A 19,670-nucleotide genomic window follows, 5' to 3' on the forward strand; every position below is an offset into this window, starting at 1 on the left:
ATTAATATTATGTATATTAATGTAAATATTATATTAATGTAAAACACAATATCAGTAATCATTATAAAAACCGTTGTTCAAATTGCACCTCCCATGTAGCCTATTACTAATCGGAAGTGATGGCCTGCGTCGATGTCCCTTCGGCTCCGAATGATGATCCATTTAAATCCTCCCCTTATATCAAAATCGTTATTCTTACGTCTTCATTACCAACATACGATAAGTTCCATTATTTGCTCCTCCTCTGTGAAAAAATATGACGATCAATGGAAACAAAGATGAATGCTGATCCATGGGAAAATCTGAGGTTCCAACTCTGGAGTGTGACTAGTGAACCACCAAAAAACACACCATTTTTAGAGTATGGGAATGTAAATGATAAGAGATTCACCATTAGATTTGTAAATGGTGGGTTTTTTTACAGACTATCCAAGTAAGTCGTATGAAAAGACAAAATCTCACTTTATTTCTTTTGTCAACATCGATTTGCTCAACATGGAGATGCTTGGTCGTTTTTCCAAAAGCTTGGGGGTATACAATTATGGGTAACTGCTATCATATGCCAACCGAAGAAAATTGTGGGTTGTCATTGATTCCAATTTTGAACGATGATTATTTGGGAACTTTCAAGATGATCATTAGGGCACATCAATTCCGAGAGATTGAACAACTATATGTTGAACATAGGCATGTATATGTTCCAATGAATTTCCCTAACTTTTTGATGAACTGACCATCCAAAAGAGTTGAGAAGCTTATTCATCTGTTTGTAACAGAACACCCAATGGCAATAGGTGATGATGGAATAGCATACATCAAGCATATGCTAAACATGAGCATTTCTAGAGAAAAAATGGAAGATGTAATGGACATGGCCAAGGAGAATGTGATTGCGTGGGAAAACATAGTGTAGGCGACCTATGTTGTACTCCATTTTTTGTTTAAGACAGAGTACATGTGAAACTCTTTTTTGTAAGCAATATGAAACTATTTTTTTTATTAATGTTATATATTATATGTCTATATTTAATGTTGTTTTTGTTAGGGTGCAAAGTTATTCATGTTTGACTTTATAATGTGTTGACTTTTGTAAAATCCACTTGCATGTGCTGCATTAGCCTTTTGACCCATGAGTTAGAGAGAGTGAGAGAGAGACATGTAAACACCTCTATATAAGGTGGGTTTAGTGCACTTGTAGAGGTGTGCTTGAGAGATGTAAAAGTGAGTGTGTAAGTGTGTGTTATTTATGTAGATGTAGATCTATGTCCCTTTTTGTAACACCATACATATTCAATACATCTCTTGAACACCCAAATCACCATGTTCATCGTGCAATCTTTAATTCTGCATGCCAAACCATGTTTTTTATGTCACTACAATTGGTATCAGAGCGGGTCTTCAATGATCAACGTGATGTGTTGAAGAACGATTCTCGGTTTGGCAACATTTGTCACAATTGAAGCATTTTTGGTGAGTCTCTTTTTATGATCTCTTTTAATTTCATTGATTCTTGCGTTACGTTCTTGATTTTTGATCATTTTGACTAGTTGGATCAAATTTTTCTTGAAAAACTCATTTGTTGTGATCCAATAATTTTTTTTATTGATCAAGCCGGATCCAATCCTATTCTTTTGAGTAATTAATTCTAAATTTGAATTTGTTGTATTGAATCAAAATTGAGTCTAAAAAGGATCTTGTATTTGATTGGAATCTAATGGTTTGTTACTTTTCATCATGAGCCAAATCCATTTCAACAAATTCATTTTGTTTAAACCATTTTTTGTGATCTGATTTGTAAGCCCAATTGCAACTTTTGTTCAATCATATGTTGAGCCCAATTCACACATACGACTATTTCATCTTAGCCCAAATATATGAATCAAGTACTGTTACCGATTCTTATTCATATCTTTCTTTCTATCAACATTATTTTCTCATTCAATATCATCGATGTTTAACTCTCTAATAAAATCAAATTTGAAACTGGATTTCGTTTGATTACTTGAAGACGAACTTGGATTTGATCACAAAATCAGATTTGATTACGGTTTGAGGTCGAATTGATTTATTATTGTTCACATCAGGAATCGACTTTGGTTAAGTCGACTGATTATTAGACTCTAAATATTTGATTGATGGTTCATGTTAGAGTCAAATGGTATGCTTGAGTCGAATGGTTCTTGTTTGAGTCGACATCAATTTCAAGTCTAAATCCAAAGTATCTCGATTTTGATTTCTATGGAGTATTGGGATTGAACGCATTTGATTGGCATCGAATATGCCTGATGATACTTCTTTAATTTTGATTTCGTTTTGTATGATTGAAGTTGATTTCGAGTATGTCTGATGTTACTTATTCGCAATCTGAAAGTATATTTTGGAGTCTGGGATTTGAAGTCAAAGTTTGATTTATTGGAGTCGTTATGTAATGATCATTGAGATTTTGGGTTAGTAAATGACAAAGCGAAGAGGTTAATCAGTCGATGTTCGAATTGAGGACGATTGGAGTCGATTGTTTGTTTTCGTTTGGTTTTAACAGTCAAGTTGTATTTGAGTGACGAATTGAAGATGAGAAAAGAAATCGATGTTTGTTAATAGCTTGATAATGAAAAACGGGAATCAAAAGGTATTGGGATTTGGAGTTGATGGCATAAGAACAGATTTGAACTCCATATTTGATGCCGATGTCGAGTTGAGTTACTGATAATGAAGAAGTGTGAGTGTTGATTTGGGAAGAGGTGATTAAGAGGGTGAATGGTTAAGATGTTACTCAATGGCTTCGATTGCCTTCGCTTTCGATTGTCATTGAAATTTTTTTCCCGTGATTGACGAATTTGGGAAGAAGAAAAGTTAAAAGTTTCGCAAATGGTCCTTCAACTTTCGAATGTTTAACACCTTTTATAAATATTCGAAAGATGGTACATGTTTCGACAGTTTTGAAAGAGAAAAAGGAAAATTTTCGAAAACAGCCCCTAAACTTTCGAATTTTTGGCAATTTCGAAAAGGGCTTATGTTTCAACATTTTGACATTTTTCACCCAACTTCGAAAATTGACTGAAGTTTCGATATTTTGACACTTTTCACCCAACTTCGAAAATTGGCTGAAGTTTTGACTTTTGGGGTGCTCTTCAACATTTTGGGGAACAAATGGCAGAATTATCGAAACTAGTCCCTGAAGTTTCGAAATTTTGGCGGTTCATACCCAATTTCGAAAAAGGACTGATTTTGCTGAGAAAATAAAGAAAATGCATTTCAGGCCCCTGCAGTTTATGCAAATTACCACTTTCTACCTCGCTTCGAAAAAGGGGGAGAGTTTTGCTTATTTGGCTGTTTTGGGTGCACCGGGTCACTACAGAATTTTGAAATTTACAATTTCTACCCATTTTTGAGAAATTTTGTCAAAGGCGGTCCGTGAACGAAGCTAAAAATTGAAGATTTTTTGGGTTTTCCGGATTAAAACACAAAGTTTATGCCACATGTTAATGGGGAGTTTTGACACGAAAAATTCCGAATAGAGCACGTTTTCTTTCCTTGAAGGTTTTATAATAAAATTTCGATTATAAAAAGGGGAAATTTTTATATGGAAATTAGAACTTGAATTTCTCATATTACGCGGATTGTTGACCGAAGTGACCTTGAATTTTTTAAGCTTACGAAATGATGCAATTGGAAGTTCAGAAGTGATTTATTTTTGAAATGGGTTTGGTTTTATTGAAGATTTCCGGGGTGTGTTTTTATGCTCAACTTTTGGTGATCAATTTGGAGTTTGAGAAGCTCGTGATCATTCGTTGATGCTCGGTTTGTACGGTCTCACATCATAGAGCCCAAATTGAAGAATCATGGAAAAATTGAAGGTTTGAAGTTCGTTTCGACATGTATCACCCTTGAAGGCTCGGATCACGTAGTTGCTCGATTTTGGAAGATTTGAAGTGGGCCATCCATTCCTAACTTTGAGGGGGGAGAATGTTAGGGTGCAAAGTTATTTATGTTTGGCTTTGTAATGTGTTGACTTTTGTAAAACCCACTTGCATGTGGTGCATTAGCCTTTTGACCCATGAGTTAGAGAGAGTGAGAGAGAGACATGTAAACACCTCTATATAAGGTGGGTCTAATCCACTTGTAGAGATGTGCTTAAGAGGTGTAAAAGTGAGTGTGTAAGTGTGTGTTATTTATGTAGATGTAGATCTATGTCCCTTTTTGCAACACCATACATATTTAATACATCTCTTGAACACCCAAATCACCATGTTCATTGTGCAATCTTTAATTCCACATGCCAAACCATGTTCTTTATGTCAATACAGTTTTGATTCTATCTGTCTTAGGGAAAAATAGAAATTAATTATAATATGAGTGAATTATTGAAATCATCCCTATGGTTTGGCTAAAATTGCAAGTTTGGTCCCTAACATTTTTTGCACTCGGATCGTCCATGTGGTTTAATTTTGTTGCGTTTTTCGTCCCTTACATACATAAAGTTAAGAACCAAAGGTGCAATTTTGACCAAACCGTAGGCCCGAAAACGTAACAAAATCAAACCACAGGGACGATCCAAGTGCAAAAAAAAAAGTTAGGGACCAAACATGCAATTTTGATCAAACCATAGGGACGATTTCAGTAATTTTACTTTCATGATATTAATTTTATATTGTAATTTTGATTGTATTTCATACTTATAACTGAATGAGTATTGTCCCTGCTTTGCTGCATTGTTTTGTAAAAAAAGCAATGTACTTTGCAACTTAGTTCCACTTTAGAGTTATGTTATAGCTTAGATTAGTTAGTTTGTCCAATGTTTGTTTTAAACATATAGAGATTATGCTAAAGCAGGGGTATATCCGTCAATTATTTGTTATTATAATAAATAAGAAAATGTTATAATTTCCCATTGAAACGGTGTTTGAGATATAAGGGTATAATGGTCGTTTAGTGTAGATAATAAAAAGAAAAGGAAACAACAACAAGGGTATGCATCATCATAGTATTGAAAGAAAAAAAATAAGTTAATCTTGGATACATATATGATGTTCATAACTAAAATTAAACAAAAAGAGTGTGAGAGGAATCAGGGGTATTTTTGACATTTGTTTTTATTTCCAATTGTGAAGGCTAATTAAAAACAATGTGCAACCATAATTACATTTATTGTATCAAATGAGGAAAGTATGATTGATGCTAACTGTGTTTGTCTTAGATCAGTTCTGGAGGAAGCATGGGTATTTTCATCAAATGTTTCTCTTTTAGTTCATTGTTTAGTTTTTTCGTAACCTAATAACTTACAGACAACCACTCACCTCAGTTGGTAAGTGTACATGTAGTTAATGGTATATTTTGGAATAGTATGGGTTCGAACACCACTAGGAACAATTTTTTTCTCTTTTTTTTCTTTCTTGATATGTCCTTGATCATCCATACCCATTGCGTAAATATGAATTTTGAGACAATATGAATTCCCATCGAATCATTCTCTGCTTACTACAAAGGCATTGCAACTATGTTTATACTTTAACCAGAAATTGATACTTCAACTTGAAATTCAAACATGTACACATACTACATTAATTTATACAGGGACATAAAAACAATTACCCTCATAATATGAATTTTTGCTATTTCGTTTGGTCATGATGTGTATCATTATATATTCTTGAATTAACAAGTATTTGGTTTCCAGTTATTGGATTTGTTTGTAAGGTGATCTTTTTTGTTTATGCACACCAACTGTTTGTTAAAATGCTTCAATGAACAGGAAACATATATTGCTTGTTGATGCTATTGTAAACTGAATATGGATAAGTCTTGGATGGGAGCCTACAGAACATCAGAAACATATGTAAAGGGTGTTGCATAATTTTTGAAATATGCAGTACACAATTACAAGATTTCTAAAAATAAGGATCCTATAGATACCAAAAAAATATAAGAATTCCATGTCCATGTGTCAAGTGTGTAAACCACATATCTCATTCGGTAAATGTGGTAGATGATCACCTATTCAGGAATGGAATTGATCAAACATACACGAATTGGAATAAGCATGGAGAAACAGAGGAACCACCCAGAAATTATATATATATGAACATAATTTTGACATGGATACGTCATACGTTGTTGATTCCACGAACATGAACACAGAAATGCCAGCAGATGTTGTAGAAACAATAGAGATGGTTGAAGCTGTAGAAGAAAATTTTATTGGGAACCCTAAGAAGTTTAGAGAGCTGATAGAACATGTCGAGAAGCCCCTATATAAACGGTGTCCTAATTTCACAAAACTATCTGCAATCTTACAACTACTCAACTTGAAGAGTCAGTACGGAGTATCAGATAAGTGCATTACAGAATTATTAGTTTTGATCAAAAATATGTTACCAGAAGGAAACGAAATGTACAGTAGTACATACGAGGCCAAAAAAGCATTCAATGCAATGGGTTCAGGGTATATTAAGATACATGCGTGTGTCAACAACTGTATACTTTTACAGAAATGAATACACAGACATGGAAGCGTGTCCTACTTGTGGTAAATCAAGATGAAAGGTTGATGAACAAAAAAAATAAAATTCACAAGAATATTCCTGGAAAAGTTTTGTGGTACTTTCCAATTATTCTGCGCTTGAAATGAATTTTTCAGTCTAAGACTACTGCAAAAGATTTAACATGGCACGCAACAGACAGAAAGGTGGATATTATTATTTTAAGTCACCCAGCTGATTCGCCAACATGGTCTGCCATTGGTGACAAATATCCTAACTTTGTTAGGGAACCAAGAAATTTGCGGCTAGACATTTCGGCTGACGGGGTCGATGTGAATAGAGGAAATAGTGATGAGTTGAAAAACTCTTTGATCGTTTAGATCTTACACAGGTTAATCAGAATAATGCAAACAAAATAACAAACAAGAGAATGAATCAATAATTAGCTGAATGATTCAATAGATTCACGCCTCAGCAAAGCTCGATGAAGAACTTCCGTTGTAGAGGCTTTTAGGGTTACAATGATAAAACAATAATGATCGTTATGAATGATCGACTAAACAGCTACGTAGAAAGATGCATGCAAGCATCTATAAATAATAAACCCTAATTATTAAATCACGGATGGACAGGCCCAATCTGGATACAAAATTGGGCTAAGGACCGAGCCCAAGACGCAACACATAATGGACCCAACAATCTCCCCCTTTGCGTCCATTTGGGCGAGACTCTACTTTGGCTTACTGGATCCTACAGCATTAACCTTCTTCGTGGTTTCGAACAGGAAAGGAATGAGGGCAATAATAGTTCGTCGGAAACGAATATACCAGTGGATCATGTCATTGAAGTATTTCTTATCATCTTCAGAATTTTGCTTACACCGATTGATGATCCCTAGAACAGGCTCCAGACATGTAGTGGTATAAAGATGTTTATCAGCTAAAGCGAACAGACATTTCTGGCCTTCATTCCTGGTGAACATAACCAAGTTTCGCTTTGGATCAATCCTCCCCATCTGCATTTTATTCAGATCACTTGCAGAACCGACTGGGGAGATGGTGGGCTTCTTCCTAAGTACATTTGCAATTTCCTGATCCATCTTGGCTACCTCCATGATATAACAAACCAACATCCTCTTGAAGTGATCTATGATCGACCTATATTCAGCTTCATTGGTGAGAAGGATGTTATGCAGGATGATCCAATCATGAGGATTTAGGTTAGGAAGATCAGCGAGAGTAATGGCATGTTCGGCTTTATCTGACCCCCTCAAGACTTTGAATCTGACGTTAGTGAAGTTACCCTCCCGAAAGGGTTTGAGGACCCGAACATTGACGATTTTCTGTGCACTCCACATCTGATACTGAGGCTGAGCAAACCTCAGATTGAAATCAATAACTTCCCTATCAACCTTCGGGTGAAGATGAGGGACTTCAGCTATGTGGGGAAATGCATGAAACATAAATGCCTTTCGGGTCAAGGGCATGTCGAATTGAGAATCAACAGAGTTAGCGTTGTCCAAAGAGATCACAGGTTCAAGACAGAGGATTATGGGGGACTCGATAGCTTCTTTGATACGCTTCTCAAGAGTCCATGGAGGGAATAGGGTTTTTCGACTTTCAAGGAGATCATGAGCCTCCTTCATCCTCCTTTCATTTGCTTCGGCCTCCCTAGCAATCGGAGCATTCATGTCCGGTTCCTTATCCCTGGCATGTTTTTTCAAAATATCAGCAATGGTTTCTTTGTCTTCGTCTCCATCACTGTCATCGAGAACCTTTTTGCCTTTTTCTTGAGCACCCGAACCTGATGCATGACCAGTTGTTGGTGGTTCGGTTGCTTTAGTTGGAACTGATGAAGAAATTAGAGGCGGTTGAGACTGAGCTGTGGAAACAGGAGGAGGTTGAGATTGATTACTGCCCTTTGAAGCTCCTTCTCCCCCTTGTTTTCGATGGACCACTTGCTCAGGAAGCCCCTCAATTTTGCTGAGCATGGAAAGGGTAGGAGCAAGTTTCTCAGCAAGAGTTCGCCTCACTGAGTAGTTGAGAATCGGGTCATGCGCTTCAATGATGTTCGAGTGGGCTCCATGGACATCCGAAACACAACTCCTAACCACAACACGCTCGGATCGAAGAGAATCAACCTCCTTCTCAGTTTGGGAAAGTTGAAGACTCTTGATTTTTAGCGCAGTTGTTTTGCGTGCAAGCGCATCCATCACAGAATTTTCCGTGGCAAGGTCTTCTTGGAGCTTGGTCAGGTGATCCTCAATGGTTGTTTGGAAAGATTTGTTGTCAGCTTCTAGGGTCTGACGAAGACTGGCGAAGTGATGATGTTCTGTTTCAAAGGAAATAGCCAGCTTCTCAACAGCCGAATTAACCTTTGTTGCATTAGATTCGGTTGCCCCATGTAAAGACTCCAAAAAGATGGTAGCATCTCGAAATAGTTTTTTGACTTTTTCGGTCGCTGCAACACAAGCCTTTGTTGATGAATCAATAGCAACAGTAGTAGAGTTGATGGAGGCTTCGTGTTCCTTGGTGAAAGTATCGACCATCCCCTGAATGGCAGCTTCCGTGATATGGGACCGAGAGGAGGAGGAAGAAGCAATGAGATTATCAATCTTCTCGTGCAGTTCCTTGATGTGCTTTTTGGTGACAGGAGCATCATCATCATCATCGCAATGAACCTGATAGGGACTGTAGTAAACTGAATTGAAGGTCATATCTTCCCCTCCTAGAAATGACTCGGTTTCGACTGAGTGATTGGGAGATAACGGCGATGTTGGAGGTTGGGTTGTGGGAGTAGGTTCGGGTGTGAAAGTGGGTTTGGTTGTAAGTGTGTGTTTGGGTGCTGAAGTACAATCCCTCGTATCAGATACGTTGGTTCGAACTCCAGTGGTTGTTGTTTTTGTGGCTTCAGAGAAAATGGTAGGTGGTATAGGAATAGAAGTAGGTGGAATATGAGTGGAGGAAGTTATGGGGGGAATGGAAATAGGAATAGTGATAGGTGGAGAAGAGACAGGTTCGGTTGTGACTGGTACCTCAGGTGAAGGTGAACGGGGAGGAGAGTCGCCTCGAACCGACCCCTCTGAGTCTGAACTTTCATCCTCTGATTCCCTTGAGGAAGAAGTAAGAATAAGTTTTCGTTTAGGCTGTGTTTTCTCCTTCTTCGGTGGAGGTGATTGGGCTGCCTTTGTTGATTTTCTCTTCCTAAGAGTAGGGCCTTGCGCCCCTTTGACCACTTTCTTTCCTTTCCCTTTCTCTGGTTTCTTGCCCCTAGGAGCAGGTTTGTCTGCGTCATTGATGGACTGAAGCATCTCTGCAATCAGCTCTCTTGGACCCGAAGGAAGAAACTCCTTGTAGGTCTTGATGATGTGGCTCTCCTCTAATACACAAGCATACATGGACTCAGGAATTGAGCCAACAAAGATGAACTTGGAGGGATTAGTGACAATGATTTTTGTAGTGTGTAACACGCCAATCGAGGAGAGTGGAGAAGTGGCCACAGTGGGGACATGGTACTTGTCCATTGCCCATTTGGTGACGAGCGTCCAGAACCTGGCATAGGAGATTTCAGTGTGTCGAGAAGTACAGGCGAGGCTTTGAATCAACTGCTGCTAGAGAACCGAGCCATACTCGAGGTTGATCCCATTGTACAACCTATAAAGAATTGTCATGAACAAACGACTGGCCCCATCAGAACCTGCACTCCTCTCAGATAAACCTTTGAACAAAATCGTGAAGAAGCCGTTCCATTGAGGAGGAAGGCATGACTTCTTGATCTTCGTGACAGTAGTAAGGATTTCAGTGTAACCCATGTTGTAAAACATGGAGAATAATTGACCCACAGTGATCGAATCAGGGTTAACCCTTGATTCGTCAGGTTCAAACCCTAGAAGCCAGCAAAATCGCTGCTTTGAGATGGAGGCTTTGGTATCAAGGATGTCGAAGTAGATGCGATCAACAGATTTGTCGTGGTGAGCTGTGGAGAAAATCTGGGATAGACATTCCATAGGCACAATTTCAACCTTGGAGAGTGCGAGAACCAGTGGAGAGTATTTGAGACACTCCACTATGGGATACATGAAGGCATCATAGGAGATTGGGGTGAGGTCGATGACCAGGCTTTGTTGAGGTCTGATTGGGAGAATGTTGGAGGTTTCATGAACAGAGGAGGAATCCGCCATTGTTGAATGCTTCGAAAAAGAAGATGAACAGTGGGAGAAAAATCGCCTTTGTTTGCTCTCAGAAATTTGGGTTGCAGTAAAAAGGTAAAACAACTAGGGTTTAACCCTTTTTACCGGGTATGGAGGTGAGAGAAAAATTCGCTCCCAAATCCTCTTGAAACGTGAAACGGTTCTTGATTTGATTGAAACGTGACAGTTAGCAACCCCGATGATTACGCATGAGAGAGAAAATTGTTTCCGTTTAGCACGCCTTCCCACCAAATCCCCTTTTTGAATTCTGGAAACCTTTAATCTTCCGGCTGAGTCATCATCTTATCTTTTAAATGAGTTGTCGTCATTAAATAAAATAAAAGACTTAGAAGAACCACAACATTCCCTTGTTGAGTATATCCTTAAGAACCAAAGCTACATACAGGAAAATAGCTTGTAGAGAACCAAACCAGACTTTTGGAAAATCAAAAAGATTTTCGTGCATAGAGTGTCAAAGATAAAGAAATAAAGCAACATCTATGTGCGATTTTGTGATGTCAATATAGACACGAAACAGTGGATCCCGGGCACGAATCGCTTCCTTCAAATTCAAGAGAGACTTTAAAGTGTCTATGTTGTTTCCCGTTGAATCTCCATCAAGCACTTGTTAAGAAGTGTTGAAAGGCATATTTTGATGAGGCTTAGAAGGGTGGCTTTCGCTTCAATTCAGAATTCTGGATCTTGACATAAGACCGAAACCGAACGAAGTACCTGTGAGACCGATGTGGTTTGTTGAACAAGTAGGTTTGGACTATATTCAGTGAGTTGTTGGAAATGTTTGGTGTGAAACCTAAAAAAAATTAAAAAACTGGATTCTATGGGAAGAAATGTTATGGTGGGTAACAATTTCATAAGAATCACACAAAAAGAAAAATAGAGATTTCATGGTACATCCACTTGGGTGGTTTCGTTAATTCATTGGTGAAAGCTAGAGCAAATTTAATTGTTCACCGTCAATTCATAGTAGGTATTAAATTTTGGGTTTCACTTAGCACGTAGTGACACGAAGCTAAGATCATAAACACAGAGATTGTGTAACCATAAACCTCAGTGGTTATTTCTGAGAGTCTCAAGGGTTACATTTATGAACCGTAATATGATGGAGAAAAGTGTTTGAGATGTTGTAAAGAAACTAAAGTACCTCTGCTATAAAAAGAATGACCAAGCAGAAAACTCTTAACTCATATGAGAAAAGAGTAAGGTAACTCATGATTAGAATAAATTTAGCAGCCTAATTAGGAAGACGAGCTTTGTATATACCCATTCAATAAGGCTTTATTCAAAATTTGTTGAGGCTTTGGACAACATGCAGCAGCATGCTTCTAGGGATGCTTAGCTAGTATAAAGTGTGAGAATGATACCTGCCCCATCGCTATTCCAGAAACTATTAACATAAACAGAAGTAGAGACAAAAGAAAGAAAATATTTTTGGAATTTTGATATTTTTGTAAAGAGAAAAACAAAACAAACCAAACAAAAGAAATTTTGAACCGAACCAGAAATGGACCGAACGCTCGGTTCATTTCGGTTCCTTAAAAAAAATATTTTTGGATTTTTGGAAAAACAATTGTACAAAAGTATATAGCCAAAGACATCACCTTTTTGAGATAAGTGAAAACAAGTGCAGTGGGACCGAACCCGAAATAGAATGAGAGTTTGGTTCATTTCGGTTCTCGTGTGAACCGAGCCCGAAATAGACCGAGCGTTCGGTTCATTTTGCTTCAAACTTTTAGTTTTGAGAAGGTGTTTTTGGTACTGACTCCGATTCCATCATACCTAGGCCTTGTAGGATTTTATTGAAATTTGCTTCAGGAAGGGCTTTGGTGAAGATGTCGGCCAGTTGATCAGTGGTTCGAACAAAGTGAATTTCGACGTTTCCATCTTCCACATGATCTTTAATAAAGTGATACCTTAGTGCTACATGCTTGGTCTTGGAATGTTGCACTGGGTTATGACATATCCTAATTGCACTTTTTGAGTCGCAATATAATGGGATCTTTTTCATATTGAGTCCATAATCCCGGAGTTGGCTTTGGTTCCAAATCACTTGTGATGTGCAGGAGGCGGTTGCAATGTACTCTGCTTCGCCTGTAGATAGAGAAACACATGTTTGTTTCTTCGATTGCCAGCTAACCAACTTCCCATCTAGGAATTGGCAGCCCCCTGTGGTGCTTTTTCGGTCTAGACCACATCCTCCTAAGTCTGCATCTGAGTAGGCTTGAACGAAGAAACCTGAGTTTGAGGGATACCAGAGACCGAGAGAGGTGGTTCGCTTCAAATATCGGAATATATTCTTCACTGCCAACATGTGTGGTTCACGAGGATTTGCTTGAAACCTGGCACAATAGCATACTGAAAACATTATATCGAGCCTGCTAGTTGTGAGGTACATCAGGGAACCAATCATTTGGCGATATAGTGTTATGTCGACTGTCGGCTTTTCCAAAGATGGTGTGAGCTTGGTGCCGAACGCCATAGGGACTATGACCTTTGAGTCTCCCATCATGCCAAATTTGGCAAGGAGAGTCTTTGTGTATGCTTCCTGGTTGATAAAGATGCCTTCAGGTCCCTGTCTAATATTTAAACCAAGGAAAAAGTTAATCGGACCCATTGAGCTCATTTCAAATTTAGTCTCCATCAACTTCCTGAATTCAGCAGTTAGGCTAGAATTCGTGGAACCGAAGATGATATCGTCGACATAGAAGGTTGGGTCAACCGAACTTTGTTTGAATTTAGATATCTTTAAAAACTTAGTTAATGTTTCATACCATGCCCTAGGAGCTTGTTTCAGACCATAAACTGCTTTATCCAAGATGTAGCAGTGATTTGAATGCTTTTCATTTACAAAACCAGGAGGTTGCTCCACGTACAGTTTCTTCAAGTTCCCTATTCAGAAAGGCACACCTCACATCCATCTGGTAGACCTCAAAGTTCTTGTGTGCAACATAGGCAAGAAATATTCTAACGGATTCCAACCTTTCAACCAGAGCGAATATCTCTTCGTAATCGATTCCTTCTTCCTGGCAATATCCTTTCACTACTATCCGAGCCTTATTCCGGATCACATTTCCCTCCTTGTCCGTTTTGTTTCTAAACACCCATTTGAGACCGACAACCGAGGCATCTTTTGGAGTTGGAATAAGTCTCCAGACCTTATTTCTTTCGAACTCATTGAGTTCGTCTTGCATTGCTTGAACCCAATCAGAATGATCGAGAGCAATATTGACGGTCTTCGGCTCTATTTTGGAGATGAATGAATTAAACATGCAAAATTCTACTTTGGAGAATAGAGCAGTTTGCTTCGCCTTCAGTTGTGATCGAGTTAGAACCTTTTTTGATGCATCACCCACAATTTGAGATACAGGATGATCTTTGGTCCATTTGATGAGAGGAGGATAATTTGGATCATAATCGGGATCCAATTCAGCATTTACCATTTCTTTCATCTCTGATTGAATATCATCATCATACTGCATATTGGAATTATCCCCCTCGACAGATGATGAATCATTTGGATGTGAACCAAAAATTCTTTCTTCGACTGGGCTTTCGGGCTGTTCCGGACTTTCGGTTGCTATAGGACTTTCGGGTGCAACCGGGCTTTCGGTTCTGGATGGGCTTGCAGTTCCGTCAAAGATTGGATTCTTCCCCTGGCCATGAGCTTTATCGTCGATTGAAAATGATGGACCCTCCCCCTGGATATGTGAGTCCTGTCGATCTGAAGAGAAATGATTCTCCCCTTCGACTGAAGTATTGCTCTGAGGAGGTTCGTTTCTAACCGGTTCTTCTTCTGCCATTTGTTTGGCTGCGTCTTCGATAATTTTCTTAAGGTGATCCACCTTATTATCTGCTGCCATGGCTTCAGAGTGAATAGCCTTCTCAGGTTCATCAAATAAATCCATGAACTGGTCAAACAAATTGACGATCGAAGTTGTGACCTGACCGGTTTGAGAGAAAATCTCTCCAATGACCCCTTCGGTAGACTTCAACTTCTTGACGTAATTGTCATCGAACGTTACATAATAGGTTTCTTCAATTCATTTAGAACGCTTATTCAGAACCCTGTACGCCTTTGAAGTAAGAGAATATCCCAGAAAGATACCTTCATCGGCTTTGACATCGAATTTGTTCCGATGCTCTTTGGAGTTAAAAATGAAGCACCTCGAGCCGAACATATGAAAGAACTTGACATTCGGCTTCCTGTTGTTAAGAATCTCATAGGGGGTGAGAGAAAACGCTTGTTGAGATAAGACCTGTTTTGAGTGAAACAAGTTGCAGCAATGGCGTCCGCCCAGAAATATAGAGGAAGGTAGGCAAAACTCAGCATGGTTCGGGCCGCCTCACACAAGGATCGGTTTCGCCTTTCGACAACTCCGTTCTGTTGAGGTGTATAAGGGGCTGAGAAATTGTGACTGGTGCCTTTTGCTAAGAAATCCTCGAATTCTTTGTTCTTGAATTCCAGTCCATTGTCGCTCCTGATGCTTCGAACGACTTTTCTCAGTTGCACTTCGATCTGCTTGATAAAGATCTTCAGCTTGGGAGTCGCCTCAGATTTGTGCTTTAGAAAGAACACCCAAGTAAACCGTGAGAAGTCATCGACAATAACAAGGATGTACTTGTTACCGCCAATGCTCTCGATTGATGATGGACCACATAAGTCGATGTGAAGCAACTCAAGTGGTTCAACAACTTTGGTGTTTATGGTTGTTGGGTGACTTTGGCGACTTTGTTTCCCCATTTCAAAAGCATCACATAAGTGTTCTCGATCGAACTTAAGCAGTGGTAGACCCCGAACATGATCACCGATGACTAGCTTGTTGATGTCTTTGAAGTTGAGGTGTGAGAGCCTTCGGTGCCACAACCAACTTTCGTCTGAATGGACTTTAGACAATAGACATATGGCTGGATTCCCTTTGATTGGGTTAAGATTCAGAGGGAACATTTCACCTTTTCGTTCTGACTTGATAATAACTTTGTTGGATTTCTTCTCTATTATCTCTGAACCTTTGTCATCGAACGAGACTTTGAGACCTGTACCTCCCACCAGTTGAGACACACTGATGAGGTTATGCTACAACCCCTCTACATAAGCCACTTTCCTGATTGTAAAATCTCCATTGGTTATCATCCCATAACCCTTTATCATTCCAAAGGAGTTGTTACCAAACTTGACGTTACCACCTTTTTGAAGGGACCGAAACTCCCTTAGCTCTTCCTTCCTTCCTGTCATGTGACGTGAGCAGCCACTGTCTATGTACCATTTTTTGTCGAACTGCTCGTCACTTATAACCTGCAACAATTAAGCAGATTTAGGAACCCAAAGTTTCTTAGGTCCTCGTGAGCCTTTCACAGAAACAAGAATAGTAAGAGAAGCATCAACAAGATAAGTTCGTTTTATTAATGTTTTTTTATCTTTCCTCTTAATAGTAAACACTTTGATTTTATTGGAGTTAGATTCAAGTGTTTTGGATTTAGGTTCAGGAGTTTGGGCTTTAGCTTGCTTTTGGTCTTCATTTGCTGAGGAAATCTTACTTTTTCCTTTCAAATCCTTCGTCGATTGTGAGCTTGGTGTAGGACGAGAATTAGGCTTAGAAGAACAATGAGAACGAGAAGAATTAGAGGAATAGAAATTAGAATGAGAATCTTTCCTGACTTGAGGTTCGAAATGACGCTTTCGATTGTGATCATTGGAGGGACCAAACCTGGACCTTCGGTTACCATTTGTTGATGGACCGAAACTAGCTTTTTGGTTGTTGTAGGTTGCTGGATCGAAACTGGGTCTTCTATTGTAAAAGCTTGATGGACTGAACCCTGGTCTTTGTCTGTTGTTCTTTGGTGAACCGAAACCAGGCTTTCGGTTGCTGTTATTTTCAGGACCGAACCTATCCTTCCGGTCTTGTTCTTTCTGTGGTCCGAAAGACTTCTTTTGGTTCTTTTGATCCAATGGACCGAAGCTCCTTTTATCCTTATTCTCTTCTCCTTTGGGCTTGGATTTTCTATCAAAGTGAGTATAGTGAGGATTTTGGGAGCGCCAAAATTGCTTTCTCTCTTAGAGATTTTTCTTGAATCTCAGATTCCTCTGCTGCTTTTGATTGTTCACCTATTTCGGTTGTCTGTGAATATTTACCTTCTGTTTCGGCTTTTGAACAACAGGTTCACTTTCCATGGAAGAGGTTTCGCTTGTTGAGGAGACGTGTTCCACTGGAACCTCTTTGTGTCACTGGTACTGGGCACGTCAAAGTTGGTAGGTTTATTAAGTGGTTCTACCACATATCTACCTTTGACCTTCCATGATGTTCGCTCCGACAAACCGACTATTTCATCTGCGTCATCTATCGGTGCAGTCCAGAAAAACTCATCACAACCATCTGCATTATCTTCATTCACCAATGCAGTGAGTTCGGTTGTCTGATGTTCGGTTACTCCTGTGACCTTATAAACCTGTTTCGGAGTGGTTCTTACCTTTTGGTATACAACGGCATTTTCTTTAAGTATTGGGGACTTATTTTTGGACAGACGAGCGAATTCCATAGAATATTCAGAAATCAAGTTTTTGTGGTTTTTAGGTTCGCTCCTAATAAACTCTGAACAGTCAACCTCATCCTCCACAGAGATTTCACTCATGTCATCGTCCTCATTAAGTTCAGATGCATTTTCAACATCAATTTTATTTTCTTAACTTAATTTGGTACTCAATGAGTAAAATTTTTGTATAGTTTCGGCTCTGATTTTGCAACCTATCATTTTCATCCAAAATATTCTTAAGCATGTCCTTATGGTCTTTGGACTTTATAAACGATTCAATTTTGTCTAGACCAAACATATAAGTGGGATTTACATCATCTGAAGATACAACACTTTCACAATTGTATGCTTCGGCATCGATTTCATCCTCCTTTAGCTCAAGGAAGGGCAAAATCATGCGATGTATTTTCTGGCCTATTTCACAGTTTAAATGCAGTTGTGTAATGTTAGTATAAAGTCTTTTTGCAATCAAACAAAAAACATTTCTCTGTTTTAACAACTTAAGATTGTCTCTTTGCAAATAGATATTTTCATCCCTAGACTTAATCAGCTCCAACTCCTTCTGCTCAATCCACATTCTTCGCTCCTCACTCTTGGATGACACCCTGCTTATTTGGTCAGTCAGATTAGAATTCGTGACTCGTGTTTGAGTTAAACAACTATCTAGATTTGAAATTCTTGAATTCAAGTTATTTAATTCTTTTTCATATGATGTTTGTGGAATTTTAAACGAAACAAAAATGGATTGTACCTTCTTGATCAGTTCATCAAGTTCACTAATCTGCACACTGAGAGGCTTCGCTGTAAAGCACTCGTCCTCTCGCTCCTTAGCCACCTTGTTTCCACCATCAGTGTTGTATCCCCTCATCTGGGATACATCTGTCACCATCAAGCATCTTCCACTAGCGTCACCACTCTTCGCCACATATGCCTTTCCATCAGTAGGCTTTCTCACTTCATCATCTTCTGAGTCGGTCGACCACACCTGTACGCCACCGAACTCATCATCATCTACCGAACCCTGCACAATTAGAGCATTTATAGAGGGATTAGTAGCAGCTTTCTTCCTTTTAATCTCCTCCAGTCTTTTCAAGAGACTTGCTTCTTCATCCATCTCCTCATCTTTCTCCGCCATTTTCTTCAACACACAATCTTTTGCATAGTGGTTTTTCCCTCCACAGTAAAAACAGCTGACACCAGAGTCAGCTTCACCCTTCGCTTCTTTCTTTGGTTCTTCAACCTTCGGCTCCTCTTTCGCTTTTTCAGAGTTGTAGTTTCCCTGCCAATTACGGTTCTTGTTGGTAGGGAACTTCTTCTTGATGAACCTCCTGGGATTTGACACCATCATTGTATAATCTTTAGATGTTAGATCATAGTCTCCCAGATTCAGATCTTCTTCTTCTTCTGTTGCGCTCTTACCTTTAGACAGAAGGGCCAAAGACCCCAAGTTTGAAACCACACTCTTCTCTTGCAACACAATCTTTTCCTTGGATTTCAGAATCCCCACAAGTTTTGCCAAAGAATATGATTTGAACTGCTCATGTGCTTTAACCGTAGACACAACTACCCTCCATTCGGGTCTTAGGCCATTTAAGAAAGTGACCTCCTGTTTGATGAGCTTTCTTTCTATGTCATGTTTGATCATCTTACTGAGAAGATGATTGAACCGATCGAACGTTTGTGTAACAACCTCCTCTGGCTTTTGCTTGAACTCTCCAAATTCTGAGAGAAGTAGGGTCTGAATCAAGTGCTCCAGATCTTCATCTGTGGAATACAACTCTCGCAACCGATCCCAGATTTCCTTTGTTGTGCCACATGAACTTACTAACCGAAACGTGTCGGATTGAAGAGCGAATCGAATTAGTCTCAATGCCTTAATGTTGCATTGGAACTTCTCCTTTTCGTCCTGAGCGACGTTCTTTACATCTTTTAATAGATCATTGTACTCCTTCTGAGTTTTAATGATTCTTGAAGTGCTTGAGTGAGTGAAGGGGCCAACTGTGATTGCTTCCCATATCAGATACCCGTTATCTTCCGATCCAATAACGTAATCTTCAAAATGGTGCGTCCATACTTCATAGTCTTGAGTGTAGAGGATTGGGATCTTGGTTGTTGATCCGATGCTGTTAGAGATGTTGATGGGGTTGGATTGAGAATCGTCCATGCTTGATCGTTTAACCTGTTATAAGATCAGACTTTGTAATACGTAATATTAGGGCAAGATTAATAATTAATGATATACGTCAATTATCGAGTGACGGCTCAATAAATATCAATGAATGCGGAATGAACCCTAATCACTTCTTTGACAGAAGAGATGTGTATGAATTACACAGCCTCCTTCTCTGATACCAATTGATGAGTTGAAAAACTCTTTGATCGTTTAGATCTTACACAGGTTAATCAGAATAATGTAAACAAAATAACAAACAAGAGAATGAATCAATAATGAGCTGAAT

General features: G+C 39.0%; 1 protein-coding gene across 1 annotated transcript; it reads right to left on the reverse strand.

Annotated features, from left to right (window-relative positions):
* Positions 1–7,206: 7,206 nt before the first annotated feature.
* Positions 7,207–14,588, reverse strand: LOC128134159 (uncharacterized). The gene is made up of 3 exons (XM_052771626.1): positions 14,158–14,588; positions 8,113–10,027; positions 7,207–7,584 (listed from the first exon to the last, which is right to left on the reverse strand). The coding sequence occupies exons 1-3, from the start codon at positions 14,586–14,588 to the stop codon at positions 7,207–7,209; spliced, it is 2,724 nt and encodes a 907-aa protein (XP_052627586.1).
* Positions 14,589–19,670: the final 5,082 nt, after the last annotated feature.

Source organism: Lactuca sativa, chromosome 5, assembly GCF_002870075.4.
Source record: "Lactuca sativa cultivar Salinas chromosome 5, Lsat_Salinas_v11, whole genome shotgun sequence".
NCBI lineage: Eukaryota > Viridiplantae > Streptophyta > Magnoliopsida > Asterales > Asteraceae > Lactuca > Lactuca sativa.

What these genes read in the sequence shown, in the direction of transcription:
- LOC128134159 (XM_052771626.1), bottom strand. Translation starts at nt 14,588, where the DNA reads ATGGATTTATTTGATGAACCTGAGAAGGCTATTCACTCTGAAGCCATG. An exon ending in GGGGATAATTCCAATATGCA is followed by an intron (nt 10,028 to 14,157) that starts GTATGATGATGA and finishes CTCCTATGCCAG; the next exon opens with GTTCTGGACGCTCGTCACCA. An exon ending in ATGAAAGGAGGATGAAGGAG is followed by an intron (nt 7,585 to 8,112) that starts GCTCATGATCTC and finishes TATATCATGGAG; the next exon opens with GTAGCCAAGATGGATCAGGA.